A 23,746-nucleotide genomic window follows, 5' to 3' on the forward strand; every position below is an offset into this window, starting at 1 on the left:
TCCCATCACTGCACTAGGAAATTGAACTCTTCTCTCATATCCATTGAGTTCCAATTGATTTCAGCCTGTCTCTAAGCAAGAATGTTGGCTGTAGTAGGCTCTGCACACCTGTCCACCTCACATTGACCCCTAGATGCACTTAGCATCTGTTGTTTTATCTTCAAATCTGTATTTATGGTTTAGAAAAGTGATATATTAATAAAGGCAGGCCAAAAAGGACTAGTGAAATTTTACGATCAATATTAGTGGAAGATAAGGATTTAGGAAGGCTAGGGTAATTGATGGGGAAAGGCACAAACATTTAGAATAGACTGGATTATTAAATAAATAGCCACACATCTTACATCAGCAATTAATTTGAAAAGAAGATAATTATAGAAGGAAAAATTTAAGACATTTTTGGGGGGAGTCCATGAATAGAATCTCTTGTGAGATGGTTTTGGAATACTCTCCATGCTTTCTTAGCAAGGAAGCTCATGTTTGAATGTGGTACTGCAGGATGGTCCCCAAGGCATTTCCAGAGTGAATAATTTTATATTTAGTCATATGTCTAAATTTTAGGAGAACAATGCCTTGAGACCTTAGTCAGAATAAATCTTTAGTTCTGGGATCCCTTTTCTAGAGTTTTCTTGCTCCAGTCCCTAGTTCACAGAAAAGTGTCACTAGATGAGATAGTCATTGTGGCCTATGGGAATTTTTATGTTAATCAATAATGAATCAAAATGCTTACATTTTTATAATTTTCTACTTAAAGCAACTTTGTCTTCTGCATATTAATTCATGTCTTTATCTCTACATCACAACTTGTTCATATTGCAATCTCTCAAAGTAGTTACTTGTTTGCGGGGAGGACATCGCGTAGAGCATTCTCAAAGTTCCAAAGGAGAGGAAGCTGAGAAGAAATTGTATATCTATACTTTGTAAATCAAAAGAAAAGAAAATCTGGTAAAATGAAGGCAATGTAGAGTTTAGGACCAAGATACCTGGGTTCAAATTCTCGCTGCCCCTGGGTGGCCCATTTATTAGTTGTTTCTCCACTGTATGTCAATTTTGTTGCCATAATGACCTAACCAAATTAAAATCATAAAATGGGAAAGTTTCTGAAAGCCTGTTTATTCAGTTTGAACTAACCCATTACTGACCAATGAAAAGTTAAAAATGGAAAAAATCCACAACAGTCAGTGCCAATAAGTAAGATCTTCCCAATTAGAAGTTGCTTAACCCTGGAAAGGACATTGAGTAAAATTGTGAATTTCACTGCTTATTGAGACGTTTTCTTGCTTTTAATAAGACTGAATGACCTTTGAGGAGACTGTTGTACCGTATATTCCTTATTCCTTTGGCTCAATAAGCAAAACACAATTTATAGATAAGTCAGGAGAACCTGCTCTTCTGCCATGAAAGAAATGAGGCAAAAGTTTGGGAATGCCAAATCTCGTGAAAAGCTCTTTATTTCTTTCCTTAATTCAGTGGCCATTCCATTTCTTAGTCTTTTTAAAAATTAACTATATCCTTTAGCAATGTGTATACATTAAGAAGCAGTAGAGAAATGAAGTTTTAATTTTTACCAATTCAATTTAAATGCAAATGTTAACCACTCACATGATGCCACTGTGTACGTAATTAAGCATCATTATATACTGCATGAATCACTTAGAATCCTCCCGAGAGCCATTCTGCAATGAAAAACATGAATTGTACTGACAAGCAGCCATATGAGGTATACTTCTGTCTTCATTAATGGTTCTTTTGAATTATAGGTCAACTGATTATGGGACGACCTATGAGAAGCTAAATGATAAAGTTGGTTTGAAAACAATTTTGAGCTATCTCTATGTGTGCCCTACCAACAAGCGTAAGGTAAGCAATGACTATTCAGCTACTTCATGATATCACTTCTGCCTTGCTTGCCCAACTTCCCTATCTATCTAAAAGTCCGTTGCATTTAAACCATGATTAGAGACGTAAAGAAGGTTGATGGGTGTTAAGGTGGTTAAATCTGACATATTGCTATATCCTGATGAGTGGCTGTGAACAGAGGTGAGGGAAGGCAGGTGGAACCTGGCCATTTCAGAGAGGCAGCGGCAAGGGTTATTCACTGCACTGATGCCGTTGAATGCCTTGTAGGAACTCTGGTCAGTCCTCACAAAAAGCAGAATCAACCTGGACAGGATGGGAGAGAGCCAGGCTCTCCTTTGATCCCAGATTTCTCTTGACATGGGGTGAATAACTTACTCGGAATCTGAATGAGCACAAGTCAGAATGGCGAGCGCTGCTCCTGGTAGAAGGGAGGGGCTTGCAAACCGTGCTGAGGTCACTCCCTCCCGAGACTGGGTCTTAGCTGCAGAGAGGCTTGGAGTTCACCACGTAAGATACTTCTATTTTAAGGTGAGAAAATGGAGGGTGTAAAATGGAGGGTGCATTGCGCTTACAGCCAAAATTGGGCCTCCAATTAAAATTCATTGCTTTGGTTGCCAGTCATGCGTTTTCCGAGGTGTCACCCCACTTTCATTAAGAGGGCCTGTGTACTCTTCAGTAATGTTATTTTCTCAGGAAAAAAAAATGCTTTCTTTTAAGAGACAGGCACTTGTCTCAGAAGGAGATTGGCACTACATCCATATGTTTATTTTTATAAATTCGCATTTATCAAAATCTGACATTTTGAAATGTACCTTCTAAGCAGTGTGTGAGTTATATGAGCTGTTAGTATCCATCAGGAAGCAGGAAAGCTCTGCTCATTAGTGTGGCCTAAGCCATGTTCTGTTATGACGCTAGCGTTGACACCTAGATTCCCATCTTAGATTTGTCCATTGGGACTGATAATATAACTGTGATTAGGGTACCATCTAGACTGTAGAGTGTGGATAAGTGTATCCTTCAAGCTGGGGTCCTCAGCTCTGCATGAGCCCCAAATGTGCCAGCCCTCGTCCCATCCCCTGTTGCTTGAGAAAGATTCCCTACATAGGTGTAGTGCGAAGCAAGGATTGAGGACCATTGGTATAAAGATTAAAGTTCCCTGTGGCTCTACACATTTCAAGTTCTTCATTGGAAGATGCATAACCTCACAGCTGAGCATAAACCCTGGAGTCAGATGGCTTGAGTAAAAACCCAGCTAAGCCAATTACCAGATGTACAAGTACAGTGATTTACTTAATCTCTCCAAGCACAATGTCATCAAATTTAAATGAGGGTAATTATAGTACCTACCTCATGAGGAAAGTTGAAAGGATTATGTGAAATTAGACATTTCAAGTGCTTAGCACAGAATAGTAAAGGCTTAATCAGTGTTTTCTCTTCACTGCGTTCGTCTCTCTTATCTCCCCATTCCTCCTGCTTCATGTAATTATTGGAAGGAATAGTAGGGAATATAAATAGTACTGTCCAGTAGAACTTTCCACATCGGTAGAAGTATTCCTTGGAGCAGTCCCAGGTCTCCAGATGCTACGAGTTGTGGCTCCAGAGCATCTGAAATATGGCTAATATAACTGAATAACTGAATTGGGAGTTTCATTTAATTTTAGTTAATTTTTATGGCTTTATGTTTCTCACAGCACATTTCAATAATATCAAGTTCACAAATGTAGAGTTATGTTCTCCTTACTGACTTGCTGTTGGTCCACCATCAATATTCACATCTAAGCAATTAATAGGCTAGACACAGACTCAAGCTGAGGAACTGGACTTACACCCTTTACTTTTCTCATGAGATTTAGTTACTGGTTGGTTTTGAATCAAATTTGCACTTTCTAGTGACTTTTTTCTCTACACGTTTTTGTGGGTTTTATTGTACAGTCAGCCACCTGCTTGCCAGGTGATGTGCTTTTGCACCGTAGGATTCAGGTGAAGCAGGATGTGATGTGATTTGACGTGATTGTTTCTGTCAGTCTTATATCTGCCCCATCTAGCAGCAGACTGTGAATCATTTATACATTCTCTGTTGTAAAAGCAATAGAAGCAAGGACAAAGGCATTTACAGCTGGAAGAGATTTTAGATGAATACAATACAGTGGTAGTAACTGTTTTAGTTAAGGAAATATGATGAAAATTCAAAGAGGACAGACATTGACAGGAATTGTAAGCTGTTCTGTACTTGCAGAATATATGTTGAGGATTTCAAACTCCAAAATGATTTGGGGAATTGAATTTGAAAAGCAAACCTCAGAAGTTGGGCTCTAGTTCAAGAGGCTGGGAAGCAGACTATGGCAGACTGCAGGAGCCCTGACATCAAGTCCACAAAATTTAATAAGCCGTATTAATCAGGCTGCATAATTACTTGATAGTTATTTGGAGACCTTTCAAAAGGGCATGTGACCATGGATACTCAACTGCTCTTAATTAAGACTGGGCCAATTCTACTTCCATGCAAAGAACAAACTCCTCCTTCGTGACTATGAGCCTGCTAGCTTCCAGAAGCTGAGGGGGTCCCAAGCTGTTTAAATCACAATGTTTACGAGTGAACCCAAATGAAGGAATCTTTTCCTCCACAGATAAATGAGGCCTTCAGGGTCACTTTATGAGATGCTGATAGATTTAAGATATGTTGGAGGACAAGGAGGGTTTTTACAATGGTGCAAAAATCAATGAAGTTGACACAGCAGTCTATGTGTGTACAGTTTTTCTACTTAGGAGATGAATTTATCACCATGAAATATGTACTTGCCCCCAAGAGGAACTTACTTGAACCAAAGAAGCAGCAGCTTCGGATGTCCTAGAGTGTGAGGCTCTCTTAATTATGCAGGACAGACACTCAAGTTCACTTCGGTTCGCTTCCGATTCCGCTGTCCTCCTAGCCTCTCCTCTAAAGGATTGTGTTAATTCTTTCTGGTCTCAAGGGTGCTGTCTTGCCAGTTAACATCTTTTGTGGCAGGTATTTCTCTTTGCTTCTCACGTCAGTCAGAGCAACCAGAGTGAGACTGACATCAGCATAACTGTGTTCCCAGGAACCTGTTTTGCCTTTGCAAACCTACCACTATTTGCACCTGTTTATGAGAAGAGCAGTTCTGTGGTCGTGGCATCTCAGAGAGTGGGCATCATGCACTGGCATTGCAAGCAGCTTTGTTAGGACCATTATTTGGGTCAGAATTTGGAGGCAGGCATGCCCTTATTTATAGTTTAACTGCTGCTTGTCCATCGGCTATTTCTCTGCAAGCCCACTGCCCTTGATGGGAGCTCTCCTTCGATAGGCTCAAAACAGTAATCTCATCAGATGTCAGTCTGTGAAATCTTGACTAGGAAATGAAGAAGCCCACTTGTGAGTGTGACACCAACTTATTCATACTCTTTCGAAAGGAGCCCAGCACCAACCTTCTGTTAATGAAGCACGGCAAAAACTATGAGTCCTTTGTCAGAAGATAGGCAGGCTAGCTTTCTGTCACTTTGTCTCTGGGGTGGAGCATACCCTTACCTCTAGGTCATGGCAAATGCCAAGCTTGCTTGCATATCAGAGATTTATCACATGTATTGTCTTCTAGATGGAAAGATGATTTAACCTGTACATTGTAGGAATAACTGAGATACAAAAATAAGAAAAAAAAAGATAGGAAGAACCAACACAGATGTAGCAAACCAAAAAAAAAAAAAAACTGTGTGTTAAAATCTGATTTTCACTCTTAAACTCTATGCTAGTTTATTTTTATTCTGCTGTAAAAAAAACTTTTCTTTTTACTTGGAGTATTTCTGTGAGCAACTTCTCATTATCTCAAACCAGTGTTAATGTCTTCCTTTTGTGAGATGTTGTACAACATTTTCAAGGATTAAAGAATATGAAATTCTAAATGAAATTCATGGGAGGAGAAAACGTGTGTGTGCACATGGGGGTGTACAGGTGTGTGATTGTGTGTGTTTGAAATTGGAGTAACCAGTTCATTTATTTGTTAGACACACGCGGTCTCTGCATACTCTTTTCCCTATGAAGGTAAAGTTCAGCAGTGATTTTTCTTTATATTTCTTGTGCTCCTTCTGCACCCCAGTTCCTTGTCATGTCTATTATCACCACATAATTAGTATCATTCCCTCTGAGTTCGTATTCTAAGACTTTCATCCTATAAATAGGACCCTCGCTTCTCAGAACACATTGCTCATTCCTGCTTGCCTCTTGGAACATGCCAGAATTAAACAGCTTGCATTTCCTCCACATGCTTGGGTTCAGTTGCCATACTGTACATGTTACTTTCTCACGAAGGGTTTGAATGCCGACACGATACCTCGTCTGTTCACATCCCTGGAAGTCTTGTTTCCTCTTACCGTTTGGCGCGGTGTTGCATCCATTATGTAACAGGTGAATTTTGAGACACGGTTGAGAGTTTCTATCTGTTTCTCTTCAGAGCAACCATGGACACATTAAAATCAGAATCAAAAGTATATTGGGAATTCAGAGGCTATGTGTTCACCTAAAACATACAGAAACTGAGTTCTAAATTTGTTCAGTGTCCTGCCCATGGTTACCTGTAACCAGAGAATGAAAAGTTAAAATTCCTGGCCCCAAACATAAACCTTAAATGCCACCTCTTTTGTAAAACCAAGGCAGTCTCCAAATAAGATATCCCCGCTTAACTCGAGAGCCCATTTTCCCCTTTTCTACCACTTGCGAGTATACTGTACAGTAATTGCTTGTGACTGTTTCTGGTCTTCTCTTTAAAATACAAGATCATGAAAAGCATAAAGTGCCTTGATCAACTCTGCCCTATTTCTCAGGCTGGTTATGTGCCTTGGTATGTAGCAGGTCAACAACAGAAAACTGGGCATCTGAATGAAACTCAGGTTGGACTTTAGATTCCTTGGCTGACATTTGAAAAGACAAGTATCTCATGAAACCAGCTGTGACTCATTGACTCTCTCTAATTATGAAATTAATTCTTTCATGTGAATAAATAAGAATAGAAAAGAGTCCCCAGACATTTTAGTCATTTCTAGGTCATAATATATAATATTTTTTCTAACCCAAAAGAATATGTTTAATATTTAAAATGCCAGGATTTTGCATAGCATTCGCTCTGTATTATCTCATGAGACAGAAGCGAACCAGAGTATTGTATAATATATCAAAGTGGGCCGTGACATTTCCCTTGGTGGACATTCAGTGCTTGCTCATTCTACCCTCTTTTATCTGTCCCTTTGTATACAAGATCATCTGTTTGCCTCTAATCTTTTGGAAAGAATGTATATTTCGTTCATAAAGAAGTTCCATGAATGAACAGAGAGACTTAGTGGAAGTGGCACTTTCTGAACTTTGGGAAAAGTGACTTATTTTTCTTGTAGTGAATCAATGCTTGCTTACTATGCATTTAACCTGGGGCAACAGTAGTTAGAGGGAAAGGTCATATCCTTAGACCTTTTTTGGGTACAATTGAGAGTTTATACTGTTTTTGTCCATCAAACATTGTTTAGTTTTCTTTCTTTCTGAAAGATTTATTTATTTTTATTGGAAAATCAGAGTTTACAGAGAAGGAGAGACAGAAAGATCTTCTGTCCACTGGTTCACTCCCCAAGTGGCCACAATGGGCAGAGTTGAGCTGATTCAAAAGCAGGAGCCAGGGACTTCTGCCAGGTCTCCCACATGAGGTGCAGGGTCACAAGGCCTTGGCCCATTCTTGACTGTTTTCCCAGGCCACAAGTGAGGGAGCTGGATGGGAGGTGGAATAGCCGGGACATGAACTCGCACCCATATGGTATCCTGGCGTATACAAGGCAAGGACTTTATAGGCTACCTGCTGGGCTATAGTGTTTAGTTTTCTTAAGCATAAAAAAATAAATAAACAAATAAAGTAAAAGGATAAATGCCATGGGTGTCTCTTTTTCTCTGGGTCATAATCCAATAGTTATTCAAGGTCTTGGGTTTCCAACAAGCAACAGAGTAGTAATACAGAGTGTTGTTTTTAAAGGCAGGGCTTGAATGCCAGGAGCAGTGCCTGCTAGGCATCCCTTCGTCACACTAAAGGGCCTCTGGGCAGCCTTTTGAAATTAGTGGGTTCTTTGGAAAAGAAAAGCATGGATCTAGAACACCCCCTTTACTGTACACTGAACTAAACCCTAAACATCCATGTACCCTATAAATATAAATCGAAGCACCTGCACCGGTATTCCTAAATTAAGTGATGTTAATTCAGCTATACTCCTTTCAATTTTAGTGCTTTGAAAACAAGTATCTAGTTGATTTGCATTAGATATGACCAGTATCTTTAGAAATATTCCTGTAAAACCTCTAAAATTAGTTTTTAAAAATCAAATTCAGAAAACCAATTGTGATCTGAGCATGAATTTTGAAAACTTACCTTTTTTCTTCCTCTCTTTTCTAAAAATCCAGCTTATCATTTGAATTGCCCGTGTTCTCAGAGCTGAGCAGACTAATAGTTGACTATTTTATTTCACGCAACATTAAGTAGTACTAATGTTGTTCCTATAAAGAACCTTCTCTCATAATTGAAGTCACTTATTTTATTTAACAAGCAAAACATTAATTATTATTTATGTATTGATGATTTTAAAATCAAGTTAAATCTGTGTGATGATAACATACGTTTTGGAGATTTTAGTTAAAAATTTTAGTAGCCACATTTGTGTTTTCAAGAAAAGGTATGCATTGCTTCTTTGATAAGTGATTACAAAGGTTATAGATGAGTCCACAAAGTAACTAACCTTTTTTTCCAGGTTTAATGCTTATCAACCAAAATTCAATTTTTAGTTTTATCCCTTCATCTCCAAAGATTATAAAGCATAATGGGGTTGAAATATGTGTATATAGCACCGACTGGTTCTCAAAGATGATTCACTATGTGAGCAGGTAATCCAAAATTCTCAAACAAGGATGCTTTTCAGAGGCTGACAATGATTTACATATGCATAATTAGCTATTTGATTTGCCCCTTGGAGAAGTGATTTTTTAAATTTACTTATCTGTGTCCCTACTTGTTTGTTTATCTTGCCTCATCCAGTCTCCATGTGAGAGCTGGAGAGCTGGTACTCTCTGAAGTTTGGCTGACCTAATGTTAACTATCCATCCATTACCCTTTTGTGAAGGTCAAATGTATTATTTCAGGTTGGTTCCAAGTTATGCTCCGCTGTGGAAAATGGTCAGAGGTCTTTTCAACATTCTGCTCTGTTTGCTCCCAGCACACTCCCTGTGGTTTCTCAGGGATTTCCATCATTTTGTGTTTGACACACTGTATCTAGAACATTTGTTTCCAGTGAATAGCCCATGCTGCTTACATGATGGATGGAGATGAATGCTGGCCGCTACAGGAAATTTGCCATATTTACTAGGATGGGATGTTTCGCTCCAGTATATCAGATCTGCCCTAAGATTTCTCATGGTGCTGTCAGGAAAACAAAGACAACATGGATAAATCTTTTATTAAACCACTTTTTGTTCCATGGGGAAATTTAAACAATGCTACGAGACTTAGAGGTTAAATAGTTGCCATTCAAATATTCCTTTTGCTGACCTGACCTTTCCCTTGAAGAAATCGTTACAAGATTTGGTCCCAGTGTTCCTCCAGGCATCCACTTCCCTATTGACTTTGTCTCTAACAGTTGGCACCTGATTTCATACGCTTTCAAGTCAGCAACTTAAAATAAGATAGTTTAGGGACAGGCATTGAGCCTAACACTTAAGAAGCCTACGTCTTAAAACAGAGTACCTGAGGTCAAGACCTGAATCTGGCTCCTTGACAATCTTTGTCTCCGCAGACCCCTGTAGCATAGCAAAAGGCAGCTCAAGGAATTAGGCTTCAACCATTCATCTGGGAGACCTGCACTGGGTTCTTGTTCCTGCGTTTGGCCTGCCCGATTCCAACCACAGGGGCATTTGAAAATGTCCCAGAAAATGGAAACTCCCTTTTTGCCTCTGAACTAATTTATAGCGTTTTCAGAACAGAAAACCATACATGTGTTTAAATATTCCTAAATAAAAATGGATTCTGCATGGTATGCTTAATTCAGTGACCCTGTACAAGTCCATTTTCTATTACTATAATAAAATATCTTAGGCTAGGTGGCATGCAAAGAGAAGATTGTGTTGCTCACACTTGTTGAGGCCGAGATTCCAATACTAGGTTGTCCTATCATTTTGGCAATGCCATGTATGGCACATCATAGAGGAGTATTACACAGTGGGAACATACAGAGAGAGAGAGAGAGAGAGAGAGTTTACACAGAAAGGAAATGAGAGAGAGGTGAAGAACAAATCAGGCTCGCTCTTTCATAGCAACCTTTTTGTAAGAATTAACCAGGGTCCCATAGACTCACATTAATTCCTGCTTTAGCAAAGCCGCTGATGACTTTCCCTACCCCTAGGGTTGACTCACCCTAAGGAGCAAGCTTCCAGTGAGTGCATTAGTCTTTGGGGAACAAACAACAACTAAACCATAGCAGGGTGAGAGACATATCTGTTCTCTTTGATTGCCTAGGGTTCTGTGTGTTCTTTTGGGCGTTAGCATACCAAGTATTACCAGGACTGCCAGCATCCATCCTCAGGATGTCAGTATGCATAGGAGATGAAAAAGGGATGATATGAATGAATCCCAAAAATAAAGACAAGGAAAACTTTTTGAACACACAACTTCTCACAGATAACAGAAGAGCAGCAGGCAAAGCAGAGCTCGGAAGTCAAGAGGCAAGATAGCAGGGACACAGGAGGAATTTAAAATAGCACAGTAGGGATGAGAAAAGGCGAACACCAAGAAGACAGTGAATAGAAGAAAAATAATAAGATCATAAATATTTTTAGCAGTCCAAGTTTAAGAATCTCTTGAGATCTCTCGGAGAGAGGAGGTCTAATTTACCAGGGGCTTATTAAAACTTTGAGAGAGAGCGCAATTTACCCTTATCTCTGTTCTTCCTGAGTGGTTTCTAAGGTAAAAGATGTTGATGGCTGCAGCCGAAATTGGTTTTGCCAGAAAGGAAAACACAATTATGATTCCAATGTGGGGATGCGGCAGGCCTAAATATAGGCTCTCCAGCTCCCCTGTGGCAGATTTCAAACACCATTGCCGCTGCCCACACTTAATGAACCTTTCTAATACTCTCTCTTTCTCTCACTCTCCAATTTATTTGAGAGAGTTACAGAGAGCTAGGAGAGACAGAAAAAAGAACTCTTCCATCCCCTGGTTCACTCTCCAGGCGGCTGACATGCCTGGGGCTGGACCAACCTGAAGGCAGAGCAGGCCGTCTGCTGTTTAGTTCAGGCACATTAGCAGGGAGCTGCATTGAAAGTGGAACAGCTGGGACATGAGCTGATGTCCAATGGGATGCCAGCTTGGCAGGAGATGGCTTTACTCATGAAGCCACAACTATGACCCAAATTTTTTTTCTCTTTTTGTTACTCCCCATCCTTCTGTGGAATGGTCCCTTGTACTGATGGGTAAATCTTGCATTTTTTTTTTTTCTGCTCATGAAAAGTACCCATTCAGTACCTATTTTAGGTCCCTGTGGAGTTACAGTTTGTTTTTTTTTTTTAAAGATTTATTTTTTGTTATTTTCTCATTGGAAAGGCGGATATACAGAGAGGAGAGACAGAGAGGAAGATCTTCCATCCGATGATTTACTCCCCAAGTGAGTGCAATGGTCGATGCTATGCCAATCCAAAGCCAGGAGCCTCCTCTGGGTCTCCCACGTGGGTGCAGGGTCCCAAAGCTTTGGGCCGTCCTCTGCTGCTTTCCCGGGCCACAGGCAGGGAGCTGGAAGGGAAGCAGGGCTGCCGGGATTAGAACCGGTGCCCATATGGGATCCCGGGCATGAAGGTGAGGACCTTAACCACTGCGCCACCGCGCCGGGCCCGAGTTACAGTTTGTTAAAGGTGGTGTCACGGTTCATCGGACAGGCAACAAGAAGATGCTTAACAGAGAACTGATTTTATTTATCTACTCTGCGGCCATCATTCACACTTTTAAGATGAAGCGCTTAGTGTGAGAAAAGACACATTTTTATATCCCAAAAGAACTCAGGTATCACACAAAAGCTTTCACTAATCTTTATCTTAGGTGAAGCTAGCAATTTCTTAGAATAATTATTCTTATGTTAGCAAAACCCCAAAAAAAAAAACGTAAAGGAGAAGACATGAACATGTTGTCTTGGTATGTTTGTGTCTGTTTTTTACAACTCAAGGAAAGCATAAGAAGGGATAGTATTGAGGCCAGGGATGCTCTCCTCTGTTATTTTAACCAGATGGAGGCTCAAAGGAGAGATAACACCTTGATTTCAATGTGCCACTCGGTGTTCTAAGGTTAGACACAAGCCCACGTCTTCCTGGCTTGTGAATGGCTCCCTTGTCCACTGATGCACTCAGCTCCTTCAAGATGGTTGTGAATTTGTGATCAGCAGGCTCAATGGTGGTGGTGGTGGTGGTGGTTATGGAACAGTTAACGTAAAGTCCCCTGCAGTCAGTTTGGCCTGGCTTTAAATTCCGGCTAAGCTATGTCCTACTTGAGTATCATTAGGCGAGGTCCTTTTGTTATTGTTCCTGGTTTGCTCGCTGTGAGCCTTTCCATGATACATTCTTCTCCTCTGTGAAGTGAAATTTAATGATTGCATCAACACCATAATGCAGCTGTGAGAGGAAGAAAACAAAAACCCATAGCAAGCATTCGCTAAGTGTCAGTCTCATTGTTGCTGGTGTCTGCTTCAAATTATATAGCCATACAGTATGTTGTCATTTGTCAATTCAACCAAAAGTTATAGCACGCCTATTTTGTGCCAGATCTTTTCTAACAAGTAGGAATAGAAGTGTGAGATGTTACTCTTGCTCTTCAGGGTTGTAGAGACTGCTAGGGAGATGAATGTGTAAACAGTCAATTACTGTGCAGAACGATGTATCATAATAGATATGTACATAGAACTCGGTCTCTGGGGACTTCAGGGAGGTTTCACAGAGAAGCAAATATTTGTCTGAAGCAAAGGGAAAAAAAGAAGATGAAAACTGTCTTTGAGTGCACAAGCCATGAGAAACCAGCATTCATAGAACACGCTGCATGGCTTGGAGTGATTTGTCTATAAAAGGATCAAACTTGTCTATTTTAACTCTTAAAACATTTTCATTTCTGCCAACATTTCTAATAAAATAGAGCAGTAAAATTATTTTCTGTGTGAAAGTCCTTAGGATTGGTACTTCAACTTTTCTTCAAATATTTTTTAAAAAAATCTCACTGGGATGGATGCAACTTTTCTTAAAACCTAAAACCATCCAACTTGACTAAGCAGCTAATACTGGAGTTCCCAAAAGTGGCCAAGAAAACAGCCCCCTGGTGCTGGGAAAGCAATCCACTTTCACTTGAATTGATGTTAGATGGTGTGTATGTGTGTGCATCTATACCTTATGCTCTGTTCCTGCATTATTTAACCAGTGGGATTCTGTATTCTCTTTATGGACTGCCGTGTCTGTTCCTTGAGCCCCGGTTATCTGTGCTTCCGTTTGGAAATGCGTTACTGACATTTACAAATTCCCACGGAAGACTCAGTCAGTTACTACCATAGATGCCCATTGTTCCAAAAGCATTGACCTTTACCCCTAGGCACCAATTAAAATCTGTTGCCGCTCACCCCTGTGGTGCTTGATGTAATTCTGGCGCAGTGCCCAGGGCATCTGGTGAGATGCATTCTTAGTCTTCCTCTTATTTTCCTTCTCCAAACAAGAAGAGAATGACCTGCAAATGATAATGGATGCTTTCTCAGGAAGAAGAAAAGGCAGACCCCCAGGATTAATAATAGTTTCCAATTAAGTGCCCCTTTATGTCAATATAAATGAAGACTATGTAAATAAAGTAATTAGGAAAAAATCGGGACACTGCCTGAAGATTTACTCCAGAATCACATTTCAGCAGAGCTCTCACATTATTTCCTGATGTAGATGTGGTGTTAATTGCAGGACCGTTCTGCCTTTGGCATTGCTGGACATGTAAAGCTGACTGCTTGAAGACTAATCCCAAGTGTGGAAAGTCAGGCAGGGGGCCTTCTGTCAGTCAAGTTCTGTGTTACCACCATATTGCTAGCATGGTAGCCTTTTGGGTAAACTTAAATTCCTTCCCTACAACTAAATTTGGGATCAGGGCGTTTAGAATTGTAAGTATTTTGTTTAAAATCACAGATGTTCATCCATGGGAAAATTGACATTCCTCACTAAACAGTCATCTGGAGATGTGCTAATTGAGAGAAACAAACATGGAAATGCATTCAAAATCTTCCCATCTTTTTTTTTACAATTTAGCTAATTCTCCCATCTTCTGTCACACGAAGAATATGATGCTGCTGACATTTGCATGGAATTTATATCCCCGTTCTATCCACCAAATAATTTAAGTAGGAGTAGTTGCAGAATGAGCACAGAGGTCCAGAAGAAAGTCTGACTGCACTCAGATTGACACAAGAAATCCCAGTTGGGGTGGAGGGAAGAAAATAGAGCTTGCAATTTGCCTTTCCATATTTGGTTGAAAGTTCTAGATCTAAGCAAGTTGAAGCTTGACGGGAAGTGCTGTCCTGGGTTGTGGCAATGGTTTCTTCTGCCTTTTTCCTGGACTATCAGTGCTAACAAGAAGCCTGGGGGAAAAGCCATTGTTTCTTTGGTTGGCAGAGAAAACGGTTCCAGCAGTTATTAACTCCCCTTTCCTCCCTCTTTGCTATGTGAAATTTTATAGACTTGTAAAGATAATGTTTGTATGAAGGCTTGAAATTTCCCTGGAGTCACAACATTTCATTCTTCCCACCCCAGTCTGCTGGTTCAGACTGGAAGGATGACATGGTGAGTTGGAAGCCATTTGGCTCCCTGGAGATCCAGGTCAGCACTTCATTACCCAGCAACCAGTGGAGACCGGTTATGCATATAGGATAAAGCCCAGAAGATTATTGAGTCCAAACCATTTGGCACCATTTATTACAAAACGTTTGCCCATGGTTCATTATGTTCCTCTCATACAAACCTAACTGAAGGGAATTATGGAGAACTCTGAAATAAATATGTGGGAGATAATGATGTGGAACCTGGGTATCACCTATCGACTACTGCTGAGTGTATTGTCCTTATTATTATTTCTTTGCAACTCCCACCTCATCCTTTTCTTTTTTCCTCCCTCTCTTCCTCGATGAAATCATTGATATGAGAGAATAATACGCCACCTTATGTATGACAACAAAGTGTATTGCCACAGTATTCGTAGAAGTCCATAGGTTTGTGCAGGTTACATCTCATTCTGACTGTATCAGTTGTGGTGTGGTTAGGAGCGTTTGTGCCATTCTCTTTGACCCGGGGACCTCCTTGGTGACTGATGGTCTTGCACTAGAATCCAGTTTTCGCAATTCTGGTTTCGGTTCCTTCTGTCAGTTTACTCTGTTCAAAGCCGTGCTCTGGTTTTCTTTTATGGGGTTTACTTTTACTAGGATTCTTGAGGCTAAGTGCTAATTCCTCTCTGGTTCTTCAATGAAGTTCATATTTAAAATGTGAATTATAGCATCTCAGAGAAAATGCAAAGCACAGAGAACAATGTAAAGGCAACCCATATGTCACACTTTAAGTCTGCTCATATAAAATCATCCTACTTCCTGCTTGTCATTTCATGATAATGGCCTTGACAATATAATAGGATAACAGGATGCTTTCAGAAACGTGAAAGAGACTTCATTTTAGTCACAGATCCTAATCTTGGCTTCTAGGAAGAATTTCATGAGTTATCTACTAATAAAAACATAAATAAGTGGATGAATGGCAAAAATAAAATAAAAGATTGAAGAGTGTTTTTCCTCAATATTTTTTAAAATTTAATATAATTTTTAATATTAGACATAGTTTAATATTATACATGTTTACATAGTTGAAAGGGTCACACATCCATGTGGGTCTCTGATTAGGATGGAGAGGGTCGAGCTGTGGAGGAAAGTGGGTGGGACTTTTTTTTCTCTTCTGTCTGCAAGAGGGGAGGGAGACCACTCCATGCAATCAGCCTTCATCAGTACTGAGGGCAGTGGGACAGTCCTCTGATGACAACTTAGAGAAACCAATGGAAGAGTCTTCCAAGAATGTCACTAGAGTGGTTTTCATAGTTTTGAAATGTTGTAGACTTTATTGCACCAGGGTTGAGAAAATCTTTGCAAGGTTGTTGACTGACTAGGTCCACCTTAGTGCATCTACAAGTCCAGGAACATGTTGGAAAGTTTGCTGAGGGGAGTAGTCTACACTGTTCTGCTTTCCATCCTTTGAGGGACACACAATGTCCTCTATTTGCCTAGGTGATCTGGCTGTCATGTCCCCCCCATCCATCTGGGCGTGCTGTCCACTGTACAGTCATCAGCAACCAATGATGCCCAGTCCTGACACATTCATTTCCAGATTATACCACATATGTTGTGTTTTTCCCTGTGGCCAGGGTTTGAGTCCAGCCATCTAGTTGGGGAGTACCCTGGGAAACCTCACCTTAGTGGGTCTCAGACTTGATTCTTGTGTGCACCAGCCAGTATAGGTTCAGATTCATTCCATCAACTGCATCAACCAATGCACATTTTGGTGGATGCAGCTGCCTGGTCAGTTCTGCCCCCAGCACCATCTGTCACATGAACTGATGTGTTCTGTGGCCCAAACCAGCCCAACCCGCAATAGGTGTGATCTTCACACACACCAGTGGATTCTGTGGCCCAGACAGGGAAACCCAGTAATCCCCACCATGCCCGCCCCCCGCCTGGTTTTCACATGTTCTAACATGTGCTATGACCTAGCCCTGTGTTCTGCATCCCACCTGACTAACATGTACACCTATGGTTGCTGCATCTTGGTTCAGCCTGATTCACCTCAGACCTGGCCTATAGATATGTTGATGGGTAATACTGCCTCCATCAGCCTGACCTTCCCCCAGCCCTGACTCTGATGATTAAGCAGCAGGAGCTGCAGCCTATCATGGAAGTGCCCACAGTTCCCCTTGCCAGGCCCACTCCTAGCTCCGGATTGTAGAACCTACAGTCCAGTCTGATATGACTCATACCTGGCTCCAGCACTTGGCAGCCAGCACTTCTGGCTCTCATGTGTACCAGAAAGTGCAGCAGCCTCACCAGGCCTTGCTGGCCTCCAGACTTACCAGTTCCCAGTCCTAGCTCTCACGCTTATCAGTGGAAGCAGCAGGCCAAAAAGGGAGTTTCCAATCAGCTCCCAGCTCTGGGTTTTTTGAATGACAGCAGTTACTGCAATCCAGTCTCAAATGGCCCTACCCCAAAGTTAACCTTTGCTAGCAGATGCTATTGTTTGGCTTAACCTGGCCCACTCCAGTGTTAACTCTCCTGAGCTAATATAGCAGCCTAGCCCAGCCTGGACCACCCCCAGCCCTCATGTGACCCAACAGGTGTTGCATTTCAGTGTAGCCTGGCCTGCACACTATCTTGGCTCTCACTCTTACCAGTGTGTGCTATCACTGGCTTAGCCCAGACCCGGATCACACATCTGCAGGCCAGAATGGCCAGATTTGCCCCCAGCCCAAGTTCCTGCACTCACCAATGGGAGCAGTGACCTAACAGGGGATCTGCCTAGGTTCCCCTACCATGTCTGCTCCCAGCCCTGGATCTTGCATGTGCTGGCAGGTGATGCAGCCCAACCTGACATGGCCTATCCCCAGTCCCAGCTCTCAGTGACAGGTGCTGTGGCCTAGTGTAACTGGCCCACACCCCTTCTTGCTCTCATTATTGGGTATTACAACCTAGCCTAGCCCAGTTTGTCCACAACCGTTTACTCCTGCAGAGGCTGGAATATAGTTAACACAAATTTAACATTACCCAGACCCAGAATGCCCATTTACTCTGTTAAATATTGGACACACAAAATCTATTTTAATCCCATCCTTATCTCCATCTTTTACACATCAAACATATACTGGAAATTATTGAAACTATAATGAAAACATATAAAAAGAAATATTATAAAGGCAGTTACTTGCAACTAGACCTAAATTGGAACTGCAAATGCCTAGGCGGTTATGGAATTGAAGTAGCCCAGGTACTGCTCACAGAAGAATTAGAATAGCAATATCTCTTGCTTTTCAAATGAGTCCTGTTTTTGGTGAACTGTGCTGGAAACAATTCGCTGCATGACGATAGTTATTGTGGAAACAAAGCAAAACTCTTAAATCATTGAAATGTAAACTTTTTTTAAAAACTCGGACAGTAGGTTGTTCTATTCATGTAGCTAGTAACTGCTACAGAGACCTGGCCACATGGAGATTGTTCCAAGCTTCAAGATTAGTGTTCACATTCCTGACATGGTTTTGAGGGATGTATTTATTCATTTGAATGACAGAGTAGTACAAAGTGGGAGGAAGTAAGACGATGAAAGAGACATACTGATTGCTTGCTCATCTACTGGATTGCAGCCCCAAGCCCTGTGTCATTGGGGCTGGACAGGGCTCCTGGCTTTGGATAGGCTCAACTCCAGGCATTGCAGCCACCCACTTGGGAATTGAATCAGTGGACAGATGATCTTTCGCTCTCTCTCTCCACCTCTCTTTTTTATATTGACCTTTCCAATAAAAATAAATAAATCTTTAAAAATATATATATATATTTTTAAAAAAAACCCTCTGATCCATGTAGAGCAGGAACTACACTGAGTAGTGCTGAATAAAGTTGAGCTGTGCTAACAGGAAGACGTACTTTTCAATGAAGCTGTTTCATTTTGTAATAAAAAAATAAATGATAAGTAAAGTTCTTAGTGTTGTTGAAAACAACATAAAATATTGAAGCTACGAGTTTGTAACCAGCTGCCCTCTACTGGACAGCGGATGATTCTGATTTGAGTTGCTGGATTTCTTTCCATTTGTCTCTATGACATCATTCTGGAGATCATTCCCTTTCTTCCAGAAAAACAGCTGTGTTTTGTAGTTTTGCTGTTGGATTGGTTGAGAAAGAGCCTGGACACTTGTTCAAGATATCCTTGAGACTTAACCAAATGGCCATAGCCTGAGATGTGGATGGGGCAGGGTGGAAAGCCTGAGTTCCAGGCAGCTGTTATCCTTCTGCTCCTGTACTGGGAACTGGTTTCTCGGGCCTGGAATTCTTGATTCCCAGTGCCTTCTTGGGATGACATCCTTACTAGCCGATGAAGGTTGCGGATCTCTAGGAAGCTGTTGTCAGGGTGTTTAGCACAGGGGGTAGGGCTCCTTGGAATTTGGGGTTTCTGCAGTTTCACTGCATTATTTCCAGATTCTGACTTCATTCCTTGGCTCTCTCTGGGTACATAACACAGGTATCCCAAAAGACTTATTACATGCACACTGTTATTTAAAGAGGCCTGCAGAGAGAAAAATGGAAGTAGAAGTACAAAGTAATTTTTAATATGGATATTAAAAACAAAGCTGATTTAAAATAGTTCTAATGTGTGCTCGTGTCTGTCAAATGAAAGTGAAGGGTTACGTTTTTTGGGTTTGAACTATCGAAAGGGCAGCTTTTAGCTGGCTTGAATGAGTAAGCTGTGGTCCTGTTGGTTTTGCTATTGCCTTTCACTTAATCTGAATTCTCCTGTGATATTAACCATGGACACCTTTCAGTTTCATGTTTAAGTGCCTCTGTTGTCCCATCCAGAGGCATTCTATGTACCTTAAAAAGAAATAACAAAACATAAAGGAAAAAAAATAACTTATCTGGAGAGATAGACATGAATGTTCATCTTCTTAATATTATCCCACCACACAGGTTCTGTAGTTTTTGTTCAGGGAGGTTTTAAAGATGGTAGAGTTCACTGAGGAATAAACGGCCTGGATCCCAAGAGATGGCCCGCCCCTTCCTTATTCTGCTCCTTCACACTCAGGAGCTCAGTCTTCGCTGGCCATAGTGCTGCCAGAGCTAGCTTGGCACTCATCTCCATTCTACAGTTTGGTTGTCATGTTTCTCAAGTTCCTGCCGTGACAAGTGGAATTGAGCAGGGCGGACAGAGGATCCTGGCACGAGGAGAGTGCCTTCCTGGGAGAGCAGTGCAGATCGGCTCATGCTGTTTTCTCTAAAAGGGCAGCCTGACGGCAGAACATCTCAGCCAAGATGAGAGTCAGTTCCTCCATCCCTGGCTCCATCTGTCACTACGCCAAGCCCAAGGTCAAGCTTCGATTCTAATTTTGCAGTGTCCAAGAACTTGGAGGAGCCTCTTAGTCTAGGAGTTGTTTTTTTTTTAATTTATTTAATTACATGTCTATATGGTCCCTGTGCACATCAAAAAAGAAGAAGAAAAAAGGAAAAATCATCCAGACTCAATATGAGTTTGACGCCCTGCGTTGCATCTCACATCGTATTCTCTTTACAACGGACTGTAAAACAGACAACTGTTATGAGATGCTCTCAGCCTTCCTTCAGCAAGTTCAATATTCTTTTTATTTCCATTTACTCTTTTGTTTGAGCTCTAAAGTTTTGTAGGAAACAGGAAGAAGCAATATGAACACTTCTCTGTGCAGGTTGAAGGAGCTGAATGAATCGGAGGTTGTGATTGGCATGCTTCTACCGGCATTTTGGCAATACTGAACCTTGGTCAAAAGTGTAGCTCCTGAGGGCAGCCAGGCTCCATTTCCACCCTCGGGAACACCAGTGTGCAAGCTTGAGGATTCGTTTCTCTCTTCAGTGAAAACAGTAGTGTGGGTGAGGGATGTGCTGAGCCTTAAATGAAATAACACACACAAAGCATGTGGCTGGTCACCTCAAGTGCTGACTGTGCTGTCAGCACAAGATATAGGGCGAGGTTATACCTATTCCAGTTCAAAGCCCGCTGGTTAAATTCAGATGTTCCTGTTGAATTAAAAACTCAATGGATATTTGCCAAACATAATTTTTCCTCCATCTTTTCTTATGAAAGATGGTAATTTTCCATTTTAAAAGATGTAGAAAAATTGAGTCATTTAAAAAAAATACTCATGCTTGTTAGATCAATTTTTTTAAATTATTTTTTAATTTAAGGCAGACCATTTTCATGTATTTACTATATACAGATCTAATAACATTGGGATACTTCTGCAAAGTCAAAGTTAGAGAAGGAGAGATTGGAGAGTAGGAGGGAGTATAGCAGGGAAAGATGGAGGGAGGGAAAGAGAGAGGGGTAGGGGGAGAAGAGAGAGAGAGAGAGAAAGAGAGATCTTTCATCTATTGGTTCATTCCTCAGATGACTGTGATGGCCAGGCCTGGGCCAGGCGAATCTAGGACCCAGGAGTTTCATCTAGATCGTCCACATGAGTGTAGGAACCTAAAGCACTCAGGCCATATGTTGCTGCTTTTCGCAGGGAACTAGATCAGGACTGGGGCACCTAGGATTTGAGTATAAGATCAGTTGAATTCATTATTTCCAAGACAGATCTTTGGGGAAAATATCCTCCCCAAGGAGAGAATGCATTTGTGTATGGAAGAGGTATCATTTGAGGTATGGAGAAGGTTGACTGGTGGGGAAAAAAAAAGGAGCAAATTCCTTGAGGTTTGTAATTTGCAGTCATTATTTTGACAGGTTCTACACACATGTATGTAGGTTTTCCCCTTGGAATAGAAGGAATTTCAGGAAAGTCTAATCAGAGATCTCTAACTGGGATGCAACTGGCAAACTACTTTGCTTTTGATTACCATCCCAGCTAACAGAAGATATTTGGTCATTTTGTCTTAAACATATTCTCTGACAAACATTCAATGCTAGACAGCTCTGGATATCTTTCAGCATCTGTGAACACAGATAACCATGCTTCTCTTGTTAGCTTATTGTGTGGTAGGAAATCACAAATGCAGAAGGATGTGCAGTTACTAAGTTTAATTTGATATTCACAAGCTCTGTTATTATGCAGAGGAAATGGGAGAAGGTATGATTGACTCTAACTGAACACGCTTTTGGAAAGATTCTTTGGAAGAGAAGTAGGTTTGAATTAGATCTTGGACAGTTAGAAGACAAAGACATTTTGACATTACAGCATAATGGTGGAATCGTTGCGATGACAAAGGAAGTTGTTTGTACAGATCTTCCAAATGATTCCACTCCAGACTCTGTGTTGACACGAAAGGAGTTGTAGCTCGGCTGCTGGATATTCCTGGCAGAAATGCTGAAGAAGACTGCTTGGGAAAAGGCATTTGTTGCAAACTGCGTGGTGAATGCAATTACTTGGAATGGAATCTGTCCAGGGCAATTGCTGTTAATAGTACTACCCTTGCAGAAAGTTTCCTGGGAGCCTTAATGACTCCAAGTGGTCAGGAACTCTGTTTTAAATTGCTGTGAAAAGCCTGCAAAACCTCAGCCAGAAATCACCAGCCAAGAGAAATCACTTTTCCTGCACAGATCTGCAAATTCAATATCTGAGCCCAAAGGGGAAGGCCAGGCAGTAGGGCCTGGGGCTCTTGAAGGAGAGATATAATCGGAGTCCCAGTGCTTAGTCAGTGAAACCACTTACTGTATCATGTCTTAAGCGCCATTTAAATAGAGTTTATATTTTCAAGAGGCAGCCTAGCATTCAGTGCTGCTATTTGGCCTCTGGCCAGACACAGACATCAGGAGGAGAAAGTTCTTTATCTGCAGTCCCTGAATCCTCCTGACTGATGTAAGCTCAGTCCCTGCATCTTTCCTTCCCTCTTTCTTCAAAGCTTATGATCATGGTAGCAGAAAACTATTTGATAGTGTCGCTGACCTACATTGCAGTACAAGCGAAGTAGCTGCAGAAGCAACCTAAAGAGAGATGGGAAAGAAAGAGGAAACTAGTAGGGTTCCCCTGAATTGATCTCATTGTGCTAAGTTGCAAAGAGAAGTAGGACGGGAAACATATGTGCCTTTCTCCCATGCCTTTATTGATATTCTGTTCAGGACTGTGGGAATTAAAATACAGAATCTCAGATTCACTTACTGTATGATAGTGAGTGAGTGGGACAGGATGTTGAAAAGAGCCAAGCAATTATGCATTTGTCACGGGTAATAGGGGAGGTGGAGCTGTCTTCATTTGAAAGGCTTCTCCTCTAATCAAACGGACTCCAGTCCCATAGGACTTTGGTTGCTATCTAATTTATAGTTTTGGTATTATTCTAAATACTCTAAAGAAGAGAATGTGCCATATAGCACCCCCTTTTCCATTTCCCTTAGGTCATTGTGATCTATATGTAGATATTCCAGAAAAGAAATAATGACTTCTCAGTTGCCACAGAGGCATGCAAATCAGTTCTCTGATGTCAGGAGCTCAGCGGTGGGAACTGTGAATGGTGAGCCAGTCAACAGACTGTGCTGCTTCGAGTCACTTGTCTAGTCTTCCTAGCATGTGGGAATTAGCATCTTAGGATCTTTTTTTTTTTTAATGGATATTAACGGTAAGATCTCATACAAATGCTACTGAATTTTCTGTACTTAACATATTCTGGTTCCTCTGATGTCTACTACAATCTGCTCTCTTTACCTGACCTTTTCTTTGTAAAACTAACTAGTAATTTGCAGCTACTGACTTTCTGCTTGGGGGTCCTGAAGGCAATAGATTCCGAGCTTTGTAGGATCAGAGGTAGATTTTGAAGGAGTAAGCTAATCCTTTCACATCTTTCCAGTTAGCTCCTTAGCATCCTTTTCTGATACTTGTTTGATAATATCCTTTAATCTAACAAATTGATTTGTTGCCTCTGAACACCATTTTAGTTTAATTTGCAGCTATGATGTCCATTAGCAAGCCATCACCATCAAGGAACTTAAATGTTATAGATGCAGATTAAGGCCTGGGGAGTGGTAAATCTGTGGTGTTCAGAAAGTCTTAAAAGGTTATCACAATGAATTCTAAGAGTGATACAAATAATTTTGAAATTCAACCTCTCATGG

At 41.1% G+C, this 23,746-nt stretch overlaps 1 protein-coding gene across 6 annotated transcripts in view; it reads left to right on the top strand.

Moving 5' to 3' along the window:
* SORCS1 (sortilin related VPS10 domain containing receptor 1) overlaps window positions 1-23,746 on the top strand; it is a 477,983-nt gene that overhangs the window by 257,702 nt on the left and 196,535 nt on the right. For all 6 annotated transcript variants that reach the window (XM_040992145.1, XM_040992150.1, XM_040992147.1 and 3 more), the window contains exon 3: window positions 1,761-1,860. In XM_040992145.1, the coding sequence (XP_040848079.1) occupies window positions 1,761-1,860 (100 nt within the window). The remainder of the gene's footprint in view (window positions 1-1,760; window positions 1,861-23,746) is intronic.

Source organism: Ochotona curzoniae, unplaced genomic scaffold (assembly GCF_017591425.1).
Source record: "Ochotona curzoniae isolate NIBS_2020 unplaced genomic scaffold, NIBS_Ocur_1.0 contig_66, whole genome shotgun sequence".
NCBI lineage: Eukaryota > Metazoa > Chordata > Mammalia > Lagomorpha > Ochotonidae > Ochotona > Ochotona curzoniae.